Here is a 22,642-nt window from a genome sequence, read left to right on the forward strand (position 1 = left end):
ACACTCCAGTACTGCTGAGAGCTGAGCCAGTCAAACCCTTCCTGACAACATGCAGTCTTAAAAAGGAAACCGTTCTTTAAAAGGGAAACAGCAATGGCCCCGCTACACATGTAAGAAATTTATGCCTTTTGTATATTTTAGTATTCTACTGAGTTTATAACAGACTAAAGTTTTCATGTGATTTTAGCACCGATCCATTTTTGTGATTTTTATGGGCAAACATTCTGTGTAATGTAATGCCATTTGTTTCTATTATTACACTTCATGTTCATGTCTATACCCAGTTGTCTATAATTTGGACTATCATTCACATACACCCCCAGTGGGAAGGAGCCTGCCAACATCATGTGATTTCACCATTTAGCTTTATAAAGACTGTTTGTGTAGCAGGCAGGATTGGCTCTGAGGAAGAGGGGAACAAATCAGTCATATGAGGGTCTTCTCAAGGTTTGGGAGGTGACCTGGTCGCTTTGGAGGTTATTGTGACTTTGACACTTGTTTATGACAGTGGTTCTCAACCTGTGGGTCGTGACCCCTTTGGGGGTCGAACGACCCTTTCACAGGGGTCACCTAAGACCATCGAACAACACATTTCCAATGTGTAAAGAGTAAATAATTTTATCGTTGGGGGTCACCAAAACATGAGGAACTGTATTAAGGGGTCGCGGCATTAGGAAGGTTGAGAACCACTGGTTTATGAGTATATATTTTGGTGTTTTGATAAAACTTTATTCTCAGGTAATGCACTAGGCTGGTGCACCCTTTCTTCCATTGTTTTTCCAGGAGAATGATCCTGCTGAACTGCCCTCCCACATTGAGCACTACCCCCTTGAGGGTTGCTGTAGAATCTTGGTCTCCCTCTAGTCCTGCACAGCTAATCACCATTTATCACACACACACACACACGGTCAGAAATCAGACCTTGAGTGTCGATTTGTTTTTTTATTGAGGAAATTAAACTTGGATGGGGTAAGGGGTGTATAAGATGCCCAAGGGAACTGAAATCTTGAGGACAAATTGCGTGAACTATTTACAGCTTCTCCTTTAAGGCACACAGTCTCTGTTGAAGTGCTAGCCAGCACCTTCAGGTGTAGTACCCACATGAACTACTCAAACATTTATTTTTGGAGTAGAGGGATCTGGCTCCTGTTCCTTCAGCTAAGGTGCACAGGCACTAGAAGGGGGATAAGCTGGTTTCCCACCAGAGTGCTCCTTTCCCTATCATGCCAGGGGGTGTAGGTGTACTCACTCAGTTCCTCTCCTACACAGCTTGTAGAATGGCTGCTGCTACTAGGGCTATCAGCTTGTTCCTTACTACACAGGTGATCCTCTCTCAGGGGACCAGTGAGGCCTGAGGGTTCCACCTTAGGCTCACAGACAGGCCCCATTCCAGCTATTTTTTTCCTCTCTCTATTTAAGGAGTCCAGCCCCTTGCCAAGCCTCCTGTTGGAAATTGACTGAGATCCCTCAAAGGTGCAGCTTACCACTCTTCAGATCCACCCACTGCTTCCAAGGCCCTCCTCTGAAAAGGGGGAAATCCCAGAGGGGGAAAGCCTCTCAGTCCTGACCAAATTTTGACCCCTCTATCACACCTGAGCTGCTAATCAGCTCTTCTTTAGCCATCAGGGATCTAGCTCCAGCTAGTGTGACTAGGAGGGTGCCACACAAATATTTATCTTATTCCCAGCTACCTTCTGGGTACCTCCCCCTAGGGAATGGTTGAAGTCAGATAAATATTTATAACTTTTGCAGAGGCAATTAACCACCAAACTTTGGGAAAGTTGACAGACCAAAAACTGTATGCTACTCCACTGAGTACAGCACAACCAAAAGCGAAAAGGTAGCCTGACCGTTCAGGGTGATAGAGCGCAGGATACTAGGTACCCTCCCACTTCACTGGCAAGGCACCACTTTGCTTGTGGGGGCTACGCTCCTGCTGATGGCCAATGTAATTAACAGATAATAGCCCCAGCCGATCTGAGTATGTGGTTCCCTCCTCACTCCCCCTGCAAAAGCCAAGCATGAGTGGCCAAACAGTGAAACTGTTACAGAAAGGGTCGACGAAAAAGTGACTGCGCCCCTTTCCTGCTTGGAGAGACTGTGGCTTGGGCAAATGCTGGAGCTGCTGTGGTTAAGAGGTTCTTTCTCCACAACAGTCCGTTCACACTGGCTCATTGAACAGCATAGGGAATGTCTTTTGGAGATTTTTGGCTCATAGAAACTTGTAAGAAAACACTTCTCTCTCATTAACAGTAGCGATAGGCCAAGCAACACACACTTTGCAGTTAAACCTAAATGAACAGTCGACCACAAACTTAATGCTAGTTTATGAGGTTTGAACGTATAAAATGCAAAAGTGCCCATTTTTAAGGCTTATATAAGTTATTGGCCATAAAAGGGGTATAGGGATTTTTTTTTTTTTTTTTTAAAGTAAAGGGATCATTTTTCACTGCTTAAAATTAAAAAGCAAATAAAAAAAATTCCTTTAAAGATCATGTTAAGGGGTTCCTCTTAACCACTTGCCCTGCAGAAGCTTTACACACACACCTGCCTTACCAGGCCATTTTTAGCATTATATGGCACTGCATTACTTTAACTGACAATTATGTCATCATGCACCACTGCACGCAAATGACATTTACATCCTTTTTTTCCCCCACAAATAGAGATTCCTGGTAGTGGTATTTGTATGCCCGTGTGTTTTTAATTTTTTGTGCTATAAGCAAAAAAAAAAGAACAATTTTGAGAGAGAGGGGAAAAAAAAACCACTGAAAATTATATATTTCCACAAATTGGGCCTTGGTGGTGCCCCAAATCAAAAATATTGTTAGGAAGCTAGCATAATCAGGAATAGGAGAATAGGATAGGCAGCCTTCAAGGGATCCCAGATCCCTAACAAATTTAATCAGTTACATCAGCAGCAGGGGATTCATAGCTAAATACAAAAAATGTGCCTCACTCCTAAAAGTAAAAAATAAATATGAAATTAAATGAGATAAATAAATTTCATAGCCCACAAAAAAACAATTCATAAATAATCCAAATAAAATATACAATCTCTATTAATAGTGATATGCATTCATTGTGATATAAAAAAAAAAAAAAAAACAAAATGCTGTAAAGTGATCAATTTAGAAATCCGTCTCTAGTGATATAAGTGACAAATCCGCAGTGAGAAATTGCAATTCCCAGTGACTTCTGTGTTATTAATATGCACTCACCTCATTTAAAGCCTATTGAAAGGCTTAACCAGCTTTTGTTCACCAATGGGAACTATAAACCATATGTTGCACCATAGCAATAGTGGTGAGTATCTCCCAATTGCACCTCCAACGTAGCTCTCCTCTCCTGCCACTATCCCTGCAGGGATCTCTTGCTCTCTCAATAGATCTCTATCCCCTTCTTGAGATATTCCTCAGTGTAAAAGAAACATGGGCATAGTGCCTTATCCTTAAAATGTAAAAGACTTTTAATATGTGCCCAATTGCACTCAAATATTGTAAAATACAAGCGCTTTTTGTATAGAAAATATCCACAGCCAGTATCAGACAGCGTGTTCGCCATCGTCGGGTGATGTCGTAGCCCCTCCCCTACACGTTACACTGCAGGTCACGCAGCTTCATCAGGGAGTTTTATTTTCTAATATTAGTGCAATTGGGCACATAATAAAAGTCTGTTACATTTTTAAGGATAAGGCACTATGTCTGTTTCTTTTACACTGAGGAATATCTCAAGAAGGGGATAGAGATCTATTGCAAGAGATCCCTGCAGGGATAGTGGCAGGAGAGGAGAGCTACGTTGGAGGTGCAATTGGGAGATACTCACCACTCTTGCTATGGTGCAACATATGGTTTATAGTTCCCATTGGTGAACAAAAGCTGGTTAAGCCTTTCAAATGAGTTGAGCGCATATTAAGAACACAGTAAGATGTCACCGGGAATTGCGATTTCTCACTTATATCACTAGAGATGGATTTCTAAATTGATCACTTTACAGCATTATTTTTTTGTCACAATGAATGCATATCACTATAAATAATAATAGAGATTGTATATTTTATCTGGATTATTTATGAATTGTTTTTTGTGGGATATGAAATCATTTATTTCATATTTATTTTTGACTTTCACTTTTACCATTAGGAGCACGACACAAATTTTTTGTATTTGTTTATGTTTTATACACATTGAGTATGTGTTTGGTGCTGACGAACCTTGTTTAATTTTAGATCGTGGCTCACAAGTTATTCAAATTACTCTAAAAAGGGGATTGATAGCTGCTGTTGATCCAAGATGGACTCATTTTGAGAAATATCAGCTGGTCAGAGTCTGTGGACAGATGCATTCTTTTATCAGTCACACAACCTCCAGCAGCACTAAATGTCCATTCAGAAAGCACACTAGATGCAGGACATGGTAGTAGCTTGGTGATCTATCCTCAAGATCTAGTAACCCAGTGGATCCTCTGTTGGAAAGGTCTCCAGGTCTACTCTTGCCGATAATCTTACACCATAATGATGCAGACACTACCAATGGGTGATTAAACCTAACAGCCCCTTGTGCTGAGAGCTGTTTAAAGGCATCAGTCAGGTAACCACCTTCTCCACAGCTCTTTGAGCAAACAAAGCCTCAGAAACACGGGGTCCTGGAAATTGTAACCCAGTGTCTGAAAAGGTGTTACACAAATTTTTACTTAAGGCATTCAAGATGTTTTATCCTCTGCAAGGGCAGGATGGGTTCTGCCACTTTAGCCTTTTAATGTGGATCAAGAAGGGTTGCCAACCAGTAATGATCCCTCGAGGTTTTATAGTAGGGGTAGAGATCCCAGATGAGGAGTAAGGAGAAGTCCGCACCTTTTAATGATGTGGGCCTTGCAGGAACTGTTGCCAACAGGCTGCATGGCAGCTCATATGTCTTGTAAAGAGTGTGGTGCTCAAGCAGCTGTTTTAGCTACACTTAATCTACTTCTGACAGACTGCAAAACCAGAACGCTGCGGTCTGCTGCAAGTTTTAAAAAAAAAGTCCAAAGAATTTTTGGAAGTCAGCAGCACCCTGCACCTATGGAGCTCTGTGTTGTGATGCAATAGGGTGGCTGCCCTTACACCTGCCCCTGGAGAACATCCTGCCTAGGTGGAGTTGTGCCCCCTCCTCTGTTCTCTCAGGCACCCAATCACAGTCAGTGACTGAATCATCCCCTCACTCTTCATCACTGGAGTCAATTTAGCAGTAGGCTGTGGCTGGGAGTAAAAAGACAATCTCTTACCAAACACCCGTACCAGTCATGTGTTCAGCAAAAAACACACAAACATCTGATACTAGAGTCAACCTTACATTCGACTCAAAAACAGCAAGACCATCACTAAGCACAGCTAGACTTCAACAGTCTATGGGTTCACAGCTACAAACCTTATGGGGTATGGAGCATCACAGCGAAAAGCTCTAACAGATCCCATGGTAGGCAAAATCCATAGGTTCAGTTTTTAGTAGGTCAGCATCCAGTTCAGAGGGGCAAACAGCCCCCTGCTGCTCACAGATCTGTGTTCTCTCTCTTTGGAAAGACTACCTCCTCAGAGCTCAGACTAACAGCAGTCTGAGCCACCATCTGGGAATACCTTCCCTGGGATTGGCTATGTCCTGCTTCATATTCAAACTGGTCATTTGAATTCTCCCTCAAAGTTCTAGAAACCCTTAGAGGCAGAGGAAAGCAATCAAACGCTGAGCCTGTGTAGCTCTAAGCAGTCAAGCAGTGTCTGCTCCTCCGATTACAGCAGATGTCAAAAATGTAAAAGTAAAAAAAAAAAAAGTACCTAGTAGCCTTACTAGGAGAAAAGGTCCCATTTTTCTGGTTGGGTGAAAAACAGCTGAACCACCATGTAAGAGACCTATTGGCAAGGATTTTACCCTTGGGAAAAAGTAATTGGCTCCTCCTTGGGAGAATGAGCTTGGGAGACACTTTTTGTATTCCAAGTGATACTAAGCCTCTCCTGCTGGCGAGTCCAAAAAAAAAACCCACACACGTTCAATAGCAGTTTCTCCCAGCCCCTCCTGCACCAGCTCTTCCTGATTTCATAAGCTTTGCTGGTAACAGTGGGAGCCATTGGCTCAAATCCTGTAAAAACGAAGCGCAGGGGGCAGGGCCCAGCCTCATTCTGTAGCTATGGATGTACACAGCCTGGCTTACAAGAGCATCCTCACACGTGACCCCATAGCAATTTATTCCACAGAGAAGAGAAGCGGAAAGCACAGACAGGAAACCCCAGAAAAGGAGGTGTGGGGTTGCTTTGTTGCAAAATGAAGTGGCCTACCAGTTGCTTCCCTTTTGTTATAAATACCACTAACAGATGGCTAGAATATTTAGTAGTAAGGACATTACACAAATGGATTTATTGCACAAGTGGCAACCTATGATTATACCACTTGAATTAATTGAGCTCCTGAGAGTGACCCATTCTTTTACAAATGTTTGTAGAAGCAGTCTGCATGCCTAGATGCTTGATTGTATACATCTGTGGCCATGGAGGTGATTAGACACCTTAATCCAATGATTTTGGAGGGGTGTCCCAATATTTTTGGCAATAGTATATATCTGAAAAATGGGGCATCTTGTACCATACAAAAATACACATACTGATACCAATAAAGTAGAAATTTTTTTTAAAAAAATTCCTCAAAAATCTCTTCATAAAATTTAAATGAATTTGAGCTCTAGGTTATAGGCGGTTGATATCAGCCTTGTCAGCACTCTAGAGCTCCACACCTCCATAATAAAAATTAACTGCAGCGCTGTCCTCAGGGAAGCACTAAAACAAACAGTGTTCTCTGCCATAAAACAATTTATAAAAACAGGGTAAGAACACTAACATGTATCCCCATGTGCATTATATAGTCTGAAGAGGTGAGTGTTTTTGGACTTATTTGTGAATATCAGTGTGCACAGTAGAATCTAAAGCTTATGCAATCTCTTTAATCAGTGCTGTATACCACACACCCCAAACTCCGCAGAGATGTTAAACCTCCAAGTAATAGGTCACCAACTTCAACATCCAGTGCCACACCAAGCTCAGAGATGTTAGACATCCAAGTCATAGAAGTTCAGGAGGCTTTCCTTAACAGACCACCAACCCCACTGGGTTACATTTGGCCACTCACTGAGGGCACAGAACATGAACACATACAGACTTCCTGGATTTGGGAGCAAATCGTGCCTGTCTGAAATCTAGCACTTTCTTAAAGAGGAGTCATGTGTGAAGCAAGAAGAGTTGGAAGCATCATGGCCTTCAGAGTACTAGCCTGAGTACACCAGCAGGGAAAATTGCAAACATTGTGTGATGAAGTTCCTGGAATTGTCCTTCAGCTTTCTCCAGGTGTTACGCCTACACCATAAACTCCCCAAACCCACTGAGACCAAGGAAGAGTCCCATAGGGGACTTGTTGAAGAATAAGACCCAAGTTCATAAGCCACATGGGTCTCTTGCCCTCCACCATTATTTCGAAGACCCCAAGGAGAAGCCATGCATCCTGAAAATGTTGCACAACCCAACTGCCACCCATCAAGTTTAGGCTCTTTAGAAACATCTGAATCACTAATTACTGATGCTCCTGAAGACACATCACTTCTTAACCCAGAAGATAGAACCAAGGGCCTTGCATAAGGGTCTAGTGTGGATTGGGTGTTGGGAGTTCTTGGGAGATAGGCAATTACAGCTGCTCACAGATCCAACCACTGACACCAGTGATCTTTTAACTGTCTGCAAGGGGTTATACTTTCCAGTGAAGACAGGCAACCACACAGTAGCATCAATTGGACAAGCTCTTCAGAACACCAGCCAGTGTTCCCTATGCTCAGGCCCATGCTGACTAGCAAGAAACAGAGGGGCAACAACACACCTCAAGATCTCTCAGCATCAGTACTCAAGTCCAAGGACAGAATGGTTGCCTCCTTCCAAGGAATTCTCTCCAGTGGTACCAGGCAGATATTTGGCAGGTCAGCTTACTGAATAACCCAGGGTCACCAATTCACTTCAAACCCTCAGGTCAACCCACCGGAGGCCACATGGCCACAAGTGTCATGCAAGGCAGCCTGCCTTGACCCTGGCTTGGATGCAATCCACACCCAGGAAAGACACTGCAGAATACTACTCTCATCATACAATGGGGGAAGAGAGGGACACCCTCCCCTGCAATTGGCCAGGGCTGTATCTATATTCATGCAGTTCATTTGCCTAGCCCCTACCCAGGTTCTGAAAGGCTCTCAGTTTCCTGAAAGTGGGCAGAACTCAGACAAAACAGCAGAGCAACCCTAACTAATCAATCTCCACACTAAAATTTACCCGACACCCTCTCAGGTTAAGCATAGCTTCGTTTCTCAGTTTACTAAACTATACACATCCACATGTACTAAACTCCTAGTTAGGTGCTAGGAACACATGCGTAATGAAATGCATTTGTTACAGGAACTCTAGTGTTGGTAGACCTGACATTATCCAACAATTTGCATTACAGCCCAGTGATTATTCCAATCATTCCTCTAACAGAAGAGACAACCCCACATTGTGGACTGGCTAGTTGGTGAATTTCAATTCCGGCATGCCTGTGTCCTAGGTGATTGAGGTCTTAAAAGCCATGTCTATACATGGCTTGACCAGTTTAATTGTTGAGAACGAGTGGCCCATCCGGAGCCTTGACCGCTACCATTCTAAACACTTTACAATAGATTACTATTGCAATCCAATTCTTCCCTTCCAACCTCAGTAACTGACACCAGAAACTACCTTTTGACCTATTAGCAAGACATCCATCCCATAGGAAAAACTGGGGATGGGGTTAGAGGAAAGGATGAACCTGAAGAGTCAGTTTTACACCTTGGAACATTTTTACTATAGGCATTACAGGGTTGTGACATACAGTAGGTGGCAAATAAGACAGTTTTGAGGACTTCTCATCAAGCACCTAAAGACAGATTGGATTTCCTTCTTCCATTAGAAAGTTTGAAAAAGACAGAAAGTGGAACAATCTTTCAGAGTCTGTTTTACATTGTCTTCAGTCAGGTCATCTCCACAGAACTTGGAACTGGATAAGGATATAAAAGCACAATAAAAAAAAAATAAACAAAAAACAACAAACAGTATTAGGACACATAGCGTTCTGCTCTTCATTCTATTTTGTGTACATGCAGTTTTTTTCTCTTTTACAGGACAGGAATATCAAGGGGGGGGGGGGGGGGGTGTTGGCTTTTAAGCACATCCAGAAGAAAACTGGCCACACTGGGATGAAGTGTGCTTCAGGCCCTGATGTGGTCAATTTGAGATAGGAAAGCAGAGGGACTGGTGGGATCACAAAAAAAAAAAAAGCCTGGGCATTTGCAAGAGCGGCTGGTGACAATTTATGGAGTCGGTCCTGCACACTGTAAAGTGGCACTGTATTGATTACAGCAGTTCCCTTTATTCCACAGTGCAGTTACAGCCCCCTATCAAAGGGCTAATTGCAGTCATGCTGCCACCCCCCCCCCCTTCCCTCTCATCCCAGTGCCTCCTATATATCCATAAAACCCTGTACAGCCAGTCTATACAAATGACCTATAACTTGTTCTAACAGCTAGTGTTCACTGGCAGTGGCAGGCTGTCACTCCTTTTATTCAGTCTGGGCCGGCCTCCTGTGGCAACAGCAATGACACCTATCCGGCATCTGAGTCTCTTCTCCCTTCAGTCTCAGGCAGCCCACAGGTCTGCTGACCACTAGCTCCTGCAGCCATACAAGAGGGAACAGACTGAGCAGCCACAGAGAAACAGGAGTGCTGTGGGTTTGAGACAAGGGGCAGCTAAGCTGCCGCATCCGCTTTGTGTTGCGCCCCACATAATTTACATATGACCCTGGCCCACCTGGTAAATGCCTGGTGTGCCCTATGGCCAGCCTGGACCTGGCAGGCAGCAACACTTACCTGCCTTCAATAAAATGTTATTCATAGCAATGTAAGCCCCTAGATGAGCAGCACCTTTTGGGTGATTAAGAAAGGCTGTGGTCAAGTAGTTTGGACAGTACCACCTACTTTTCTATGGCAAATTGACTGCCATATTGCAACAATAAAGACCCATCTACAAAAATTCCAGAGTGCTTGGACTGCAGAGCCTCTTAGCCCCGACCACAATTTGAGCCCTCTCTGACTATTACACCTGGGCAACTACTCAGCCCCAGTCTAACCATTGGAGTCTAGCTCCCCCTAGCGAACCTAGAAAAGGGGGTTATATCTCTTATCTGGTTACACTGCTGACGGTTCTTTAGTGATACCAAGTTTTAGGGTTGTACTTTTATGATATTTGTGGTCTTACAGACACATCAGGCATAGCAAATGTTGCAGTAACATTTACTAGACCCTTGATGGCTTATTGTAAGCTTTATTACACCTGAATTTGGATATCATTGTGGCACTTGCAATCTCAGGATGTACTCAAGTCTACTTTAGTTTAAAATCTGTTGCAAAGAATATATTTGAATACATACATCTCCCCACTTGGTCCATATTGCAGTGTAACAGCTGAGGCACCCAGTTTGTGATGCAGGATGGAGTGGACATTTTTATGCCAGACAAATTCCACTGTCTGGATGGGTTTCACATCTAACTCCACGTCGACAAAAGAGGAGTAGGTTAAACCAGAACGAAGCAGTCCACTGCAAACAAAGCATAGTGTTGTTAATTGGCAATCTTTCTGTTCAGGAAGACAGAACTACAGGTCAAACCTTTTTTTTTTTAGGTTTAGGATTTGTCAAGTTAAAAATTTGTTTTGTTGCATTTGTAAATGAAAATTAGTTTTGTTAGACCAGATTTAAATCTATCCAAAATTCATAGCTGGTTCTATTGTATTTGAAAAGTAGAATGGTTATTTTCGATTCTGACTTTTTTTTTTTTTTTTTTTAATTTGGGAAGACAGCTAGCTATATATTGTATTTTTTGAAATTCCAATTTTGGAAGATAGCTATATTCTAACATTAGCTGTCATGTTTCACACGAATGTCATGTGCCTTTAAGTGTTTCTATATTTTGTTTCTGCTCCTCCCTTTCCTTTGGTTTAGTTAATGCTGTATAGCCCTCCCCCTTTCCCAGAAATGCATTGCAGCTCTAGCCTCATGTCATGGAGCAGGAAACATTATGATCTTTTGACCCATCAAATGTTCATTGTTGTAAGATTCTCAGTTTATGGAATAAACTTCACAAGATGTCTTATCGATTGAGTCACTGACTGTGGTATCCAACTGAGGTTGAAGTTATCGCTCTCTCATCACAACTGTAAGTTACAGAGATCACCCTATCAATGCTTAGATTGGAGAGACAGAACAACAGTCTTTGAAGGAAATCAGAAATATGTTTTACATTTCAAATTTGTTTTCGCATTTAAACTTAATTACCATTTGTAAAATGGAATTTCAGATACTCTGATCTGAACTCAGATTCAGAATTAAATGAACCGCACATGTATAGTCGCAGTCCTCTGCCAAGGCTCCTCTGTACATTATATTGTGGTCCTAATACTATGAGATTCTCCTAGTTGAAGTACATTGTGTGTCTGGAGGGAGCCCACTTCACCTTAAGGGACAGAGCAAGAGCACAGTGGCATCCAGTGTGTCCCCACACCAAAATTCAGTGAACAAGCTCAGAGGGCAACCACCCGAATTTAAAAAAAATTATATAATATATATATATATATATATATATATATATATATATATATATATATATATATATATATATATATATATATATTTTTTTTTTTTTAATACCATCTAATAATTCATTTAAAAAACAGGAAATTTTAGCATACATTTTACATGCCCCAAACTAGCACCATTTACATACAGTTGAGACAGTGATACCTGTAAATTTTATACAGACTGGAACATCCATCTTTTCCACAGAGAGACACTGAAAGAGACCCCAGAACAAGATGCAACCCATTGATAGTGATAGAAATGTTGTACCGCCAGCCTAGAAACAAGAAATTATGTTAGAGGAATAGCACTCTTGGCACATTATGAAAAACACACACACACACCAGGAGTCTATTACCAGTTGTTGGCGAGAGCCCAGTCTGCGGTGCAGTGAGATTCCAGCACAAAGACACTGATACGCATACATGTGCCTCGCAGCAGATCACACTTCAGTGAAACCACATATAGATACTGTGGAAGGGTTAAAAATCCAAATCCCTAGCAAGTGGCTGGAAATCAGATTTAAACCCCCTCCCCCCATATCCTTCCTGGTGCCCCAAAGCAGTTGCCTAGGCAGCCTTATGCTGTTGCATCTACTTTAAAAAGTGACTGTATAAGCTTACATAGCACAAGTTGAACTTGTTTATCTGCAGTATATGTTCATTGAAAGTCCTGCATTTTTATACAGCTTGTCTAAGCTTTCATAAAGCTAGAGGGGAGAGTTGAAGTTTAGCTCTACAGAACTCAGGGAACAGCCAATTTGAGGGAAGGGACATAGCACACCGGGACAGAGCTAAGGCTGTCAACCGCAGGCAGTGTGCTGGAGTTCTTTAATGAGTAGATTAGAGAGTATATTGTGATAGGTTGTGTTAACCCAGACATCTTGATGTGGCAGTTTTAAGCTTCTATGTCCATACATTCTAGTTAGTGATCTACAAACCATGTGAATATATATAGCTAGAGATCTCTCTAGCACCATAGCCAGCATTAATCCTTTTGGCCATCGGGACCCTCTTTCCCAACCATGGAACAGTTTCCTAGGAGAACTTACTCAGGAAGTTTGAAGGGTCTCCAGTGTTCAGGAAAAATTTCTGGTCAATTGTAGGGTCTTGAAAATGACCAAGCACATATTCATATGCCTTGTACCCCATGAAGGCACAACTTTCTTTTCTGCATGGGAACCCAGATCCCTAGGAGGAGGAGAAAAAAAAAAAAAAAAAAAAAAAAAAAAAGGTTCAGGTCAACTGAAGTCTTCAAAATAGCAATATCAGATTTGTGGAGTTCCTACTACCACCAAGTGGTAAAGCCAAGGTGCTCACATTTGTGCTGCAGGGATAAAACCTTCCACACATCTCCCTATGCAAGGGAGAAATCACTTCTGTCCTCACCTCACTAAAATTTACCAGGATAGCAAGACTGACAGGACAGACTCTTCTGGTCAAATGTAGTTGTATTCTCATTACTGACAAAAATGGTCACCAGAGCAAAATTGTGAATCCCATCTCAACAAGGAGAGAGTTTACTTTTTTTTTGAGGCTCTGTTAAGGTTTTATATCAAGACTAACCTTTTCAAAAGCACTGTATGATGACGCAGGGTAACCGATGAAACCACCAGGACTCAGAATGCTTTTTGTAAAGAACTTAAAACTCATTTGGTGGTTACAAAAGATCTTTTCATAAATCCCTGGAAAAAGCAAGTTGTGCAAGTGTAAAACATTGAACACTACAATCATGCACAGAAAAATAGGGGCTATGAGATACTTACCTCCAATAATGTTATCAATATCTTCAAGTCCAAAAGATATTTTGTCACAGCCAGGCATCTTTATACCGCCATTGGGGAAAAAGTCAATATTACCAACTGTCTGCTTCATGCCAAAGCCTAAAAGACAAATGCAAGTTACAGATGCCATCAGAGACCAACACCAATGCAGTTGCACAAATATTAGTTATGTGCCTCAGACTAGAGGATGTTCTAACTTAGTCTCTTGGGTTAGGAGGATACCCAGGCACTCCATCCATTTCTTCTGAGCTGCCAGAGAGACTCTGGAATGAGAAGGTTCACTATGCAGAAGCCAAAACCTACCAAGATGAAAGGCATCAGTTGACCCATCTGTGTGAATGGCATCAACAAAAACTGCATCTCTAGGGTCCAGTCTCACTTCGGGTGGGGTGTTTTCAAAGTAGGGACCAGCTGCATCCAAACCTAGATAGTCAAGTGAAAATGTGAGAAAGCCCAATTTAAACAGCTTCTTTACAGGATGGATATTTGTGCACCACCATGCCAATCATTGTGTTTCCCTTCCAGCACACTACAAATGCAGATTGCAATTTCTTGCATCGAGACCAAACAAACTACCTTTAATGCATGCAATTTCTTTTATTGTATTAGGTAAATGTTTGCAGACTCCTTGATATGATGAAAAGCCAATTTCAAAAATCTTACAGAGTAGCTATGACTTGTATCCATACAAACACCAGGTCTCAAGCCATACAAGCTGAGGAGAGGTGGTGAACCCTGTTAGGTGCGACAGGGTGTATAATTCCTGCTGCGGCTGTGACATGTGTTCACCCCTGGTCACTATAGTTAAAGAGGGTGCAGTGGGGAGGTGGTAAAAACAGGACTCAACTTTAGGGTTTTACCAAACTGCAACTGTAAACAGGTCCTTACTGTCCTGAGCCCCATAGTTTTTATAGGGGACCCCTAAATTAGAGACAGAGGGGGCCCCTCTCCTCTGTATCCATCCATAAACTAAACACTGCACTGCAGGAGCCATGCTGATCCGAGTTCAGTGTCCCTTCTTCCCCTCCTGTCTGTATAGATAACATCGGAGCCAAGGGGGAGGAGGAGGCTCCTCCGTTAGCTCTGTAGCCTATCATTGGCGAGAGATGCAGGCTGCCACAGAGGTGATCACCACATGAGACCTCAGGCACCCTTCAAGAGATGGGGGTCAGGTGCCAACACTAGAGTGCCCCTGTCAGGACAGTTACTGTAGCCCACTGGGAGAACTGGTTTGTTGGGACCAGTATGACATACAGGGGGTGACTCAAGTGACTCCCTGTGGCCATAGTTGGGCCCATCAGGACACCTGGCACCCCAACATCTGTATGGGCTGTCCCTTCCAATGATGGCCCTGCCAATAGAAGGAGAGAGCACAGTGACCGTTAAATTAGTCTGCCAATTCTTTTTACTGTCCATTCATAGGCTGGGGATGTCAGGTGGTCGGCAAATGTTAGATAACTTCAGGAGGAAAATCAGGCCTCCCACCATGACAGATCAAATTATCCTGTGTAAATCTCAGGAGTGACAGACAAGCCTTCTGCGTTTAGCCAGTTACCCATGTTCAGTGTTTGCATATTTGGTATTGGCTCTACATCACAATATATGCAGGGGAACTAAACTGTACTAGGGGCAAAACTACTCCATTAGAACTTGCTTTAGTCAATTGAATAAAGTTGGCCATACACACCTTTTTGTTCAACCTACAGAAAATACATACCTTACAACAGGTACTGCTCAGATTGCAAGCAAAAGGGTGTTGGGCAGGAATCAGTTGAGAGAGCCACCTGGGTAGCCAGGAACCAGCTGAAAGATGCTCATTGTCTGTCCAATTTTAAAAATGTGTGTACTTGCTGGTCATTTGTCAGATGCTGCAGTCAACTGAACAGTCTCAAAAGCACCAGGAACACTTCACCTACCAGAAATTCTTCCAATTCCCCTTTGTCTCTTTCCAGCTTCGCCAGCAACATGAGCTCCCAGACTGTGCCCAATCAGGTAGACATCATGCATTTGGTAGTCATACTTTACCTGAGAGAGAGATGAACCATTTTATCTGCAATGCTTTAAAACTTGGGTTTAATGCAAACACTACCCCATTTTTCTTAGCCTGCCATTAAGAAATTGTAAGGCTCTCAGTATGTAGTAGATAGAGTGAAACAAGGAGTCTACTCAACTGAGTTGCTAGAATGGTGCATACCTGTATAAAACGCAAGAAATAGGCAATTTCAGCCCCAACCACATAGATATTGTTGGATGTTTGTGAGTAGAAGGCAAATGATCCTCCACTCCAGTCCACACAGAGACAGTTCACATCTGTCACTTCCAAGAGAGTCTACAATAGACAAAATCATGTAAGACAGGTCTTTATAGGAAAGTTGGCCAGGACCCTTTTCTTCAGCCACACCTACCTGACACATCTTCACTAGCCATGACTTGTCCCCAGTCTCCAAGAAGCCATGAATGATCATTATGGATTTCTGGCTGGGTTTAAAGTTGGTGTCAATGACTGAGGAGACATTGAGTGCACTGATCACCTGGAAGAGACACAGATACAGTGTAGTACTCAACTACAACAGAATTTGGATTTGCCCAAATTAGACATGTTCAGTTTGTGCCGAATTGAAATTGACAATTTTTGTTATTCAGATGCATCAGAATCATAACCAATTTGTAATAAAATGAAATGTCGTCCAACACAACAAGTTATCTGAATTCAAAATTGAATTTGAAATTTATAACAGTCTTCTGAAAGACTGGAATAGAGGTCTGAAATTTGATTTTTGAAAAGAGCATTATAGAAGTCTTCCAAAATTTGAATTTCAAAACAGAACGAGCTGTTCAATGAATTTGGACCAATTTGAATTTGATTCAAGTACATTGAATTCACTGGCAAATTTGAATCCAGTCAAAAATGAAACAAAACTAATTGTTACAAATGCAAAACAAAAAATAGTAACTTACTTAATCGAAACAAGTGTTTGTTCTGCACATGTCTAAGCCCAAGTTATGATATGTGACAAAATGCATGGTCATTGGAAATTAACAAGAGCACTTGTTTTTCAATGTAATAAGTGGCTCCTCAAAGATAAAGCTTAAAATAAAGCCCGAGTATTCTTTGAGCATTTCCTTCAAGGCACACACAGGAAGCCCAATTATATTCTGCAGTATTACTTAGGACAATAGCGTACATTATGCAGCCCTTTCATAAAATGCTGGCCACAGTATTGAGATTGACACTTCATTGCGTTTTGAGTAGCCATAAATATTTATCTGGCAGGTAGAGCTCCAGACTTGCGTTAATAGGCTATCCTTAACTGCTGGATTAGAAATAGCCTCTTACGGTGTTTAAAAGCTAGTCAGCATGTTTTTTTTGTTTCAGTAAAAGCAGCTTCTCTGGTGTACTTTCCCATAATGCCCCATGAGACAGTATTATGATGCACCATGGGAAGGATCAAGCAAATCAAAAAGCATAGTTTACTTCTGCCTGGCAGATTAAAAGGGACACCGTGATTATATCATTTTAATCCATTAACCCTTTGGGAGCATTGCCAAAATTTAAGCTCTTGTTGCAGAAGATGCCCAAATAACACACACACACACACACACACACACACACACACACACGCCCTTTTCCCCCCATCACGTAGGTGGAGTTACCTTTTAACTTCATGTAGTGCCCTCTAGGGGTGCTAGAGGTAAATTTAGTTCAGCTCAAAAAAGTAACTGCAGTGAGCATGTTCTGTGGGGGTCAAGCTTAAGTCAGGCCTGTGTCGCCTTCCTCTGGTTCTGAAGGTTCACGGAAAGTGTGGAGAGACCTGCCCATAAATATCAGAGCCTAGCCAGCAGGGGATTCTAGTGATTGCGTGGAAGATGGAGTGCTGAGGAGGCATGAGGTCTGGGAGGGGACCCTGAGGAAGGGGGGGGGGGGCGCTCTACCTCAAGGAAGGCAGGAAAAAAAAAATAAATAAAAAAAGCCTATATAGGGAGAGGGTTGCCAGATGCATTATCCAGCTTCCACTGAATACACACAATTTTGTATTTCTGGGTAGTTGGCGTGTGTGCTCCCTACTCACACAGCTATTGGCTCCTTGGCATGTCAATCATTGGGTCCTGGCTGCCAATTCTAAGTGATAGTTGGAGCTGACAGGGGAAAGGTCTGTATGTAAACAATACAGATCTCTCCCCTGTCAGCATGAGCAGGCCACTTTGTATTTCTCTGCACAGGTAACCCTTTGATTGCCCCAGATCTTAACACCTTCCCAGAATCATTACAGTCAGTGCTTTATTAGCAGCGATCACTGTATTAGTGTCACTGGGGAAGTTAGTGGCAGTTAGTTCCCCCCAGCGTTGGAATGCCTGTCACAGTCCTGCTATAAGTCCCTGATCGCCGCCATTACTAGTATATATTTAGAAAGAAAAAAAAAAAAAAAATTGTAAATGCTACAACTTTCACGTAAACCAATTTACACTTTTAATTAGATTTAAATTTTTTATTGGACATGTTTGAATAGCAAAAAGTCAAAAATATTGTCAATCTTTGTTTATATAGTGCAAAAAACATCACTCAGGCTGGAGTAGTGTCCAGGATCCACTCTTGTAAATAAAACGCAGTAATGTTGGTCTTCAATCTGTTCTTTCTAGTCAAGTTGGGTATCCCATAACGCTTTTTGGAAGCACTACATACACAATAGTTGGGAAACATTTCTTCTGTGTAGGGCTAACTTGGAGCAGACTTACCTGGTACTGATCAGGATTCCTTCTAGTAAAGAGTAGGAACTGAGTCTTAATCACCTCTGGTGCCCATGGTAAGCGACTTATGGGTCTGGCCCGTGTGCCGGAATAGGGCGGGTCATCTGTGAAACATCCCAGCCTATCATAACAGATCTTAGCAGCTGGACAGAGAAACAAAAGAATACAATTATGGCTTGGTCTCTCACTGCACCATCACAAGCAAAACAAAAACCTGAGGGCAGCCAACTGAACCCACACAAGAAATATGGGTGCTTGAGATGCAGAATTCTGAGAGTATTCAAAGCTTCTTTATGATATGGCAAATTACTGTCTTGGCATAAGCATGTAACCAGTAAAAGTCACTCACATACCTAAAAGTGACTTGCCAGGGAATTAAACATCCATTGCTGACCCTCTTTTGCAAAATGCTGGCGTTTAGATTAAATAATCACCAAAAAAGGTACAATTATGCAAAGTAAACATTGACATAGGATTCCAAGTTAGGGAACAATGCTTAAGGCAGCATTGACAGGCCATATAATGGCTTCAATGCTTTTCATTTGCAAACCTTAAAATGCATACAATTGATGAGTGATCATTTCTCATCCCAGGACAGACCAAGTCCAACCAACTGGCATGACAGCCAGAGAGCAAACATCTAAAAAGGAAGCAGGAAAGAGGCAGCACACATACTTTTATGGTGGAATCACTTTAGGTTAGTGACACACACACACACACACACACACACACACACACACACACACACACACACACACACACACACACACACACACACACACACACACACACACACACACACACACACACACACACACACACACACACACACACACACACACACACACACACACACACACACACACACACACACACACACACACACACACACACACACACACACACACACACACACACACACACACACACACACACACACACACACACTTTTTGTTTCCATTCTATGGCTGGCCAAAAGATGGAATGAAATTTGGTCAGTTTAGTAGGGACTGGACAAATTTAATTTCATGTATCAGAACAAGCCAACTGTAAATACCTCGTGCACATCTATGAGCGGCTCGTGGACTATTTGAACCTGGGCCCTGCATGATATCATTGCTGTATGGCAGGGGTGTCCAAGCTTTTTTCAAAGAGGGCCAGATTGGATGAAGTGAACCTGGTGGAGGGCCGAACATTTTTCCGAACATTCTTTGAACCATTACAATTAAATGCAAATAAATTATTTTATGCCAAGTTAATTGCAAACGACACACTTTTGCATTTCATAACAGTAAGATCAACTGACAGCTGAATTTTCACAATGTATTGAAAATAAATGTTCAAAAAAAAAAAAAAAAAAAAAACAAAAAAAAAAAACTTACCTGCACTAATGTGAAGGGTGAAAAAGGTAGCTGGAGCTGAAGTCTCTGCTCGGCAGCCGGGAGGGGAAGAGAAACACTTCACGCTGGAAGCCCGGCCTTGACGTCACCGCCCTCTGTCGCTCCCAGCGCAGTCACGCATGCGCACTGCTCTCAAGCAGAAGACTGTCACAGAAGGGAGGGCCGTGCGACAGCCGCATTTACACAGACTAGGGAGAACGCGCCGCAGTCAGGCATGCGCACTGCCCTCTGCTCTCAAGCAGAAGACTGTCTGCCATAGAAGGGAGGCCCGTATTACACAGAGCAGGGAGGGCTGTTGGAGGGCCGTATTAAACCGACCCCCGGGCTGTAAATGGCCCGCGGGCCGGACTTTGGACATGCCTGCTGTAGGGTCTTTCAGCTCGCATCTGTTACCCTTGATCCTGAACCCTGCTTAACAGTTCTTGCCGTGGCTTCCATCTGACCTGCCGCTGGATTACCCCTACCTGGCACTTATCTGTTACAATCTCGGCCTAGACTCTTGATCAAGATTTAACTCATCATTTCTGTACCTGGTTGTCTGGATGCCATCAACCTCTGCTTGCCTGACCTGGTGCATTTCTGCACAGCTTACCAAACAACTTGTGATGTGGATCTACTTACTAGTCTGGTTTGGGGGGACGCAAGTTAGGGTGACCTCATCACTGAGCTTCTGCCTACTGGACACCAGAGCTCCCAAGTCCCAGCTTACGGTGCCCTTCTATTGCTGTAGCAGTCCCCATCTCAACTGCCCAGATGGGAATTGTACAAGAGGCCACCCTCATCTCCAGCTCCTCAGAGGTATGGAGGCCATGTATGGCTGCCTCCATTCAACCTATAGATGTTGAAAAACTTGTTAAGTGGCTGCAGCTGCTGATCAGTGTATTCTGACAGTAGTAGAGTCCCACTGTCACAACACAATGCCTCAACAGGAGGATTCCTGCATCCACCTAACTTCTGCGGATGGAGGAAATCCGTATCTTTTTCATTCAGCTCACTGGCCGAACAAAAAACAAAACCACCAAACACATGTCCAGCCTAACAGTTCCCTTTAAAATGATATCAGTAAAGGCAATGGGCCTACATGGCCAAAATACAAACCAATACCTTGTTGTGGGTTTTGGTCTTTTGCAGAATGTTGGGTTCTATTCACACCTCACAATTTGGAATCTTGGGCAGAATGTGCTCCACGTGTTTGGATGCCACTATCCTTCAATGGCACCTCAAATGAGATCCAAAATCTGCCACAAATGTTACGCAGCAAACTGCATATTTACAAATTGCATAAAGCTTGTTGCCCAAAAATGAGCAGGATCCGCTTTTCAGGCAATAAACGCACACAGGGCTACCCTATGCAACACACAGAAGTGTGAAAATCACGTTGTCAAAATAGTGTAGGGGAATGCTTGTTCCTGCTGCATGATAATGTGAACAGGGCCTCAAAGATGCAATTATGTTGCATACCAGCCTGTCTGCTTATCCCTGGTTCACATTAGTGTGGGCCATGCACCTTTCCCAATGCGCATCTGCATGGAAATTGCATGGTCTTTTTGATTGTGCTGTTCCCAAACCTGCGATTGCGCTATGGGAATGGCAGCCCCCCCGCATCTTGCAAGTGAAACGCGATGTGGCTGGGAGTACAGGAGTCCCACTGTTCCGGCATCCAGTTAATAAGTGGCAGAGGAGATGCAAGCTACAAATTTTGTGCATCCACAATTGAAGTCTGAGTTTAGTATGTTGCCAATAGCAATCAAAGGGGTAACATTATAGCCATATACAAATGAATGAACGCCAATCAACTGTTTACTTATGTTGAACTTAGATGAGGAGATTGTTAGGTTCTGTCTGTGACCCCATCAGAGTGGAGATGTCCATCGGACACCCATGATGCGAGAGATTGAGCTATGGCTGGAACGAGGGGGGGGGGGGGGGGGTGGAGGGAAACCAACCAACACCACACAAACCCCCATTCCTCTGGGTGATCCATGTACATTGCAGGGATTTTAACAAAAGAAACTTTGCTGCAGATTTGTTATTCTGAAGAAATAGCCCAACTGTCCAGTACTGAGAGTTCCATAGGATTTAAAGGGAATTTTTTTTCCCTCTGAACAAAAACTGATCAGTGTGAAGGCAGCCTTCAATGCGATTTCCCTTTGGGAGTACAGTACCAAAAGTGAGATTTTCGCTTGCAGGGGCTGTGCTGTGTTTTAGTGCAGACGTCTGGGAAAGTCAATCACACAAGCAGAAAAAAACATTTTTGGGGAGGCAGTCTGTATACCATGGCCTCCACGTTGCCATATTGCATTTTACAAAAAGTTAAAACTCTGCAGATTGAAGAGGAAAGTTAGTGTATTATAACTACAGTATGACTTGTGTAGCTATTGTATATTTTATTTTTGCTTTCACTCTACCTCCCCCCTCCCGGCAAAGTGGACTTGCCCCTTTAAGCCAGTGCCCTGCTACTCATCTTAAATTCCCAGTAAGGACAAAGATTGCAATAAAACCCTGACATACTAATTCTCTCCTGCTCTGTCCCAAGGGGATGAAGTTTGGCTGGTGTTAACCTCTGAAATTAAAGTACCACATGTGTGACTTATGCATGTCCCAAGTCAGACCACAGCCCTATCCAGAGATATGACAGAATCTCAATATATAAAAAAGGAGTAATAACATACCTTCAATAGCAGCTGCTATGGACAGCACCAGAACCAGTTTGACAAACATCTGTAAGAAAAGAAAAAAGCCACTCTATAAATAAGTGATCACATTCCTGTTCTCAGCTGCATAAGAGCAGGGGGAAGGAGCAACAGCAGCACACTGGTCTTCCCAGACTTGTCAGCACAAGTCTGATCATTGAAAGAGAAGCACATAGTTCCCAGCACAGCTGGAGAACTGACCATGCTATACCCTGCTGCCTAGTGCGTTCAGCTTTTAATATGAAAGAGGGACTGGCTGGAACACCAGGGATTTGACACAAAGAAAACAATACACATAACAGGATACATTTTCATACAAGT

The 22,642-nt window shown here is 42.8% G+C and overlaps 1 protein-coding gene across 1 annotated transcript; it reads right to left on the bottom strand.

Moving 5' to 3' along the window:
* Window positions 1-8,853: 8,853 nt before the first annotated feature.
* On the bottom strand, window positions 8,854-22,349 carry LOC149446058 (pancreatic lipase-related protein 2-like). The gene is made up of 12 exons (XM_089653032.1): window positions 22,301-22,349; window positions 18,217-18,371; window positions 15,888-16,013; window positions 15,677-15,811; window positions 15,399-15,507; window positions 13,786-13,905; window positions 13,465-13,581; window positions 13,265-13,383; window positions 12,751-12,889; window positions 11,865-11,976; window positions 10,497-10,664; window positions 8,854-9,068 (listed from the first exon to the last, which is right to left on the bottom strand). The coding sequence occupies exons 1-12, from the start codon at window positions 22,347-22,349 to the stop codon at window positions 8,978-8,980; spliced, it is 1,440 nt and encodes a 479-aa protein (XP_089509158.1). The 3' UTR covers window positions 8,854-8,977.
* Between the last annotated feature and the right edge of the window lie 293 nt (window positions 22,350-22,642).

This window comes from Staurois parvus, unplaced genomic scaffold, assembly GCF_062004578.1.
Source record: "Staurois parvus isolate SC_StPar_1 unplaced genomic scaffold, SC_StPar_1.0 ptg000697l, whole genome shotgun sequence".
NCBI classification, from domain to species: Eukaryota; Metazoa; Chordata; class Amphibia; order Anura; family Ranidae; genus Staurois; species Staurois parvus.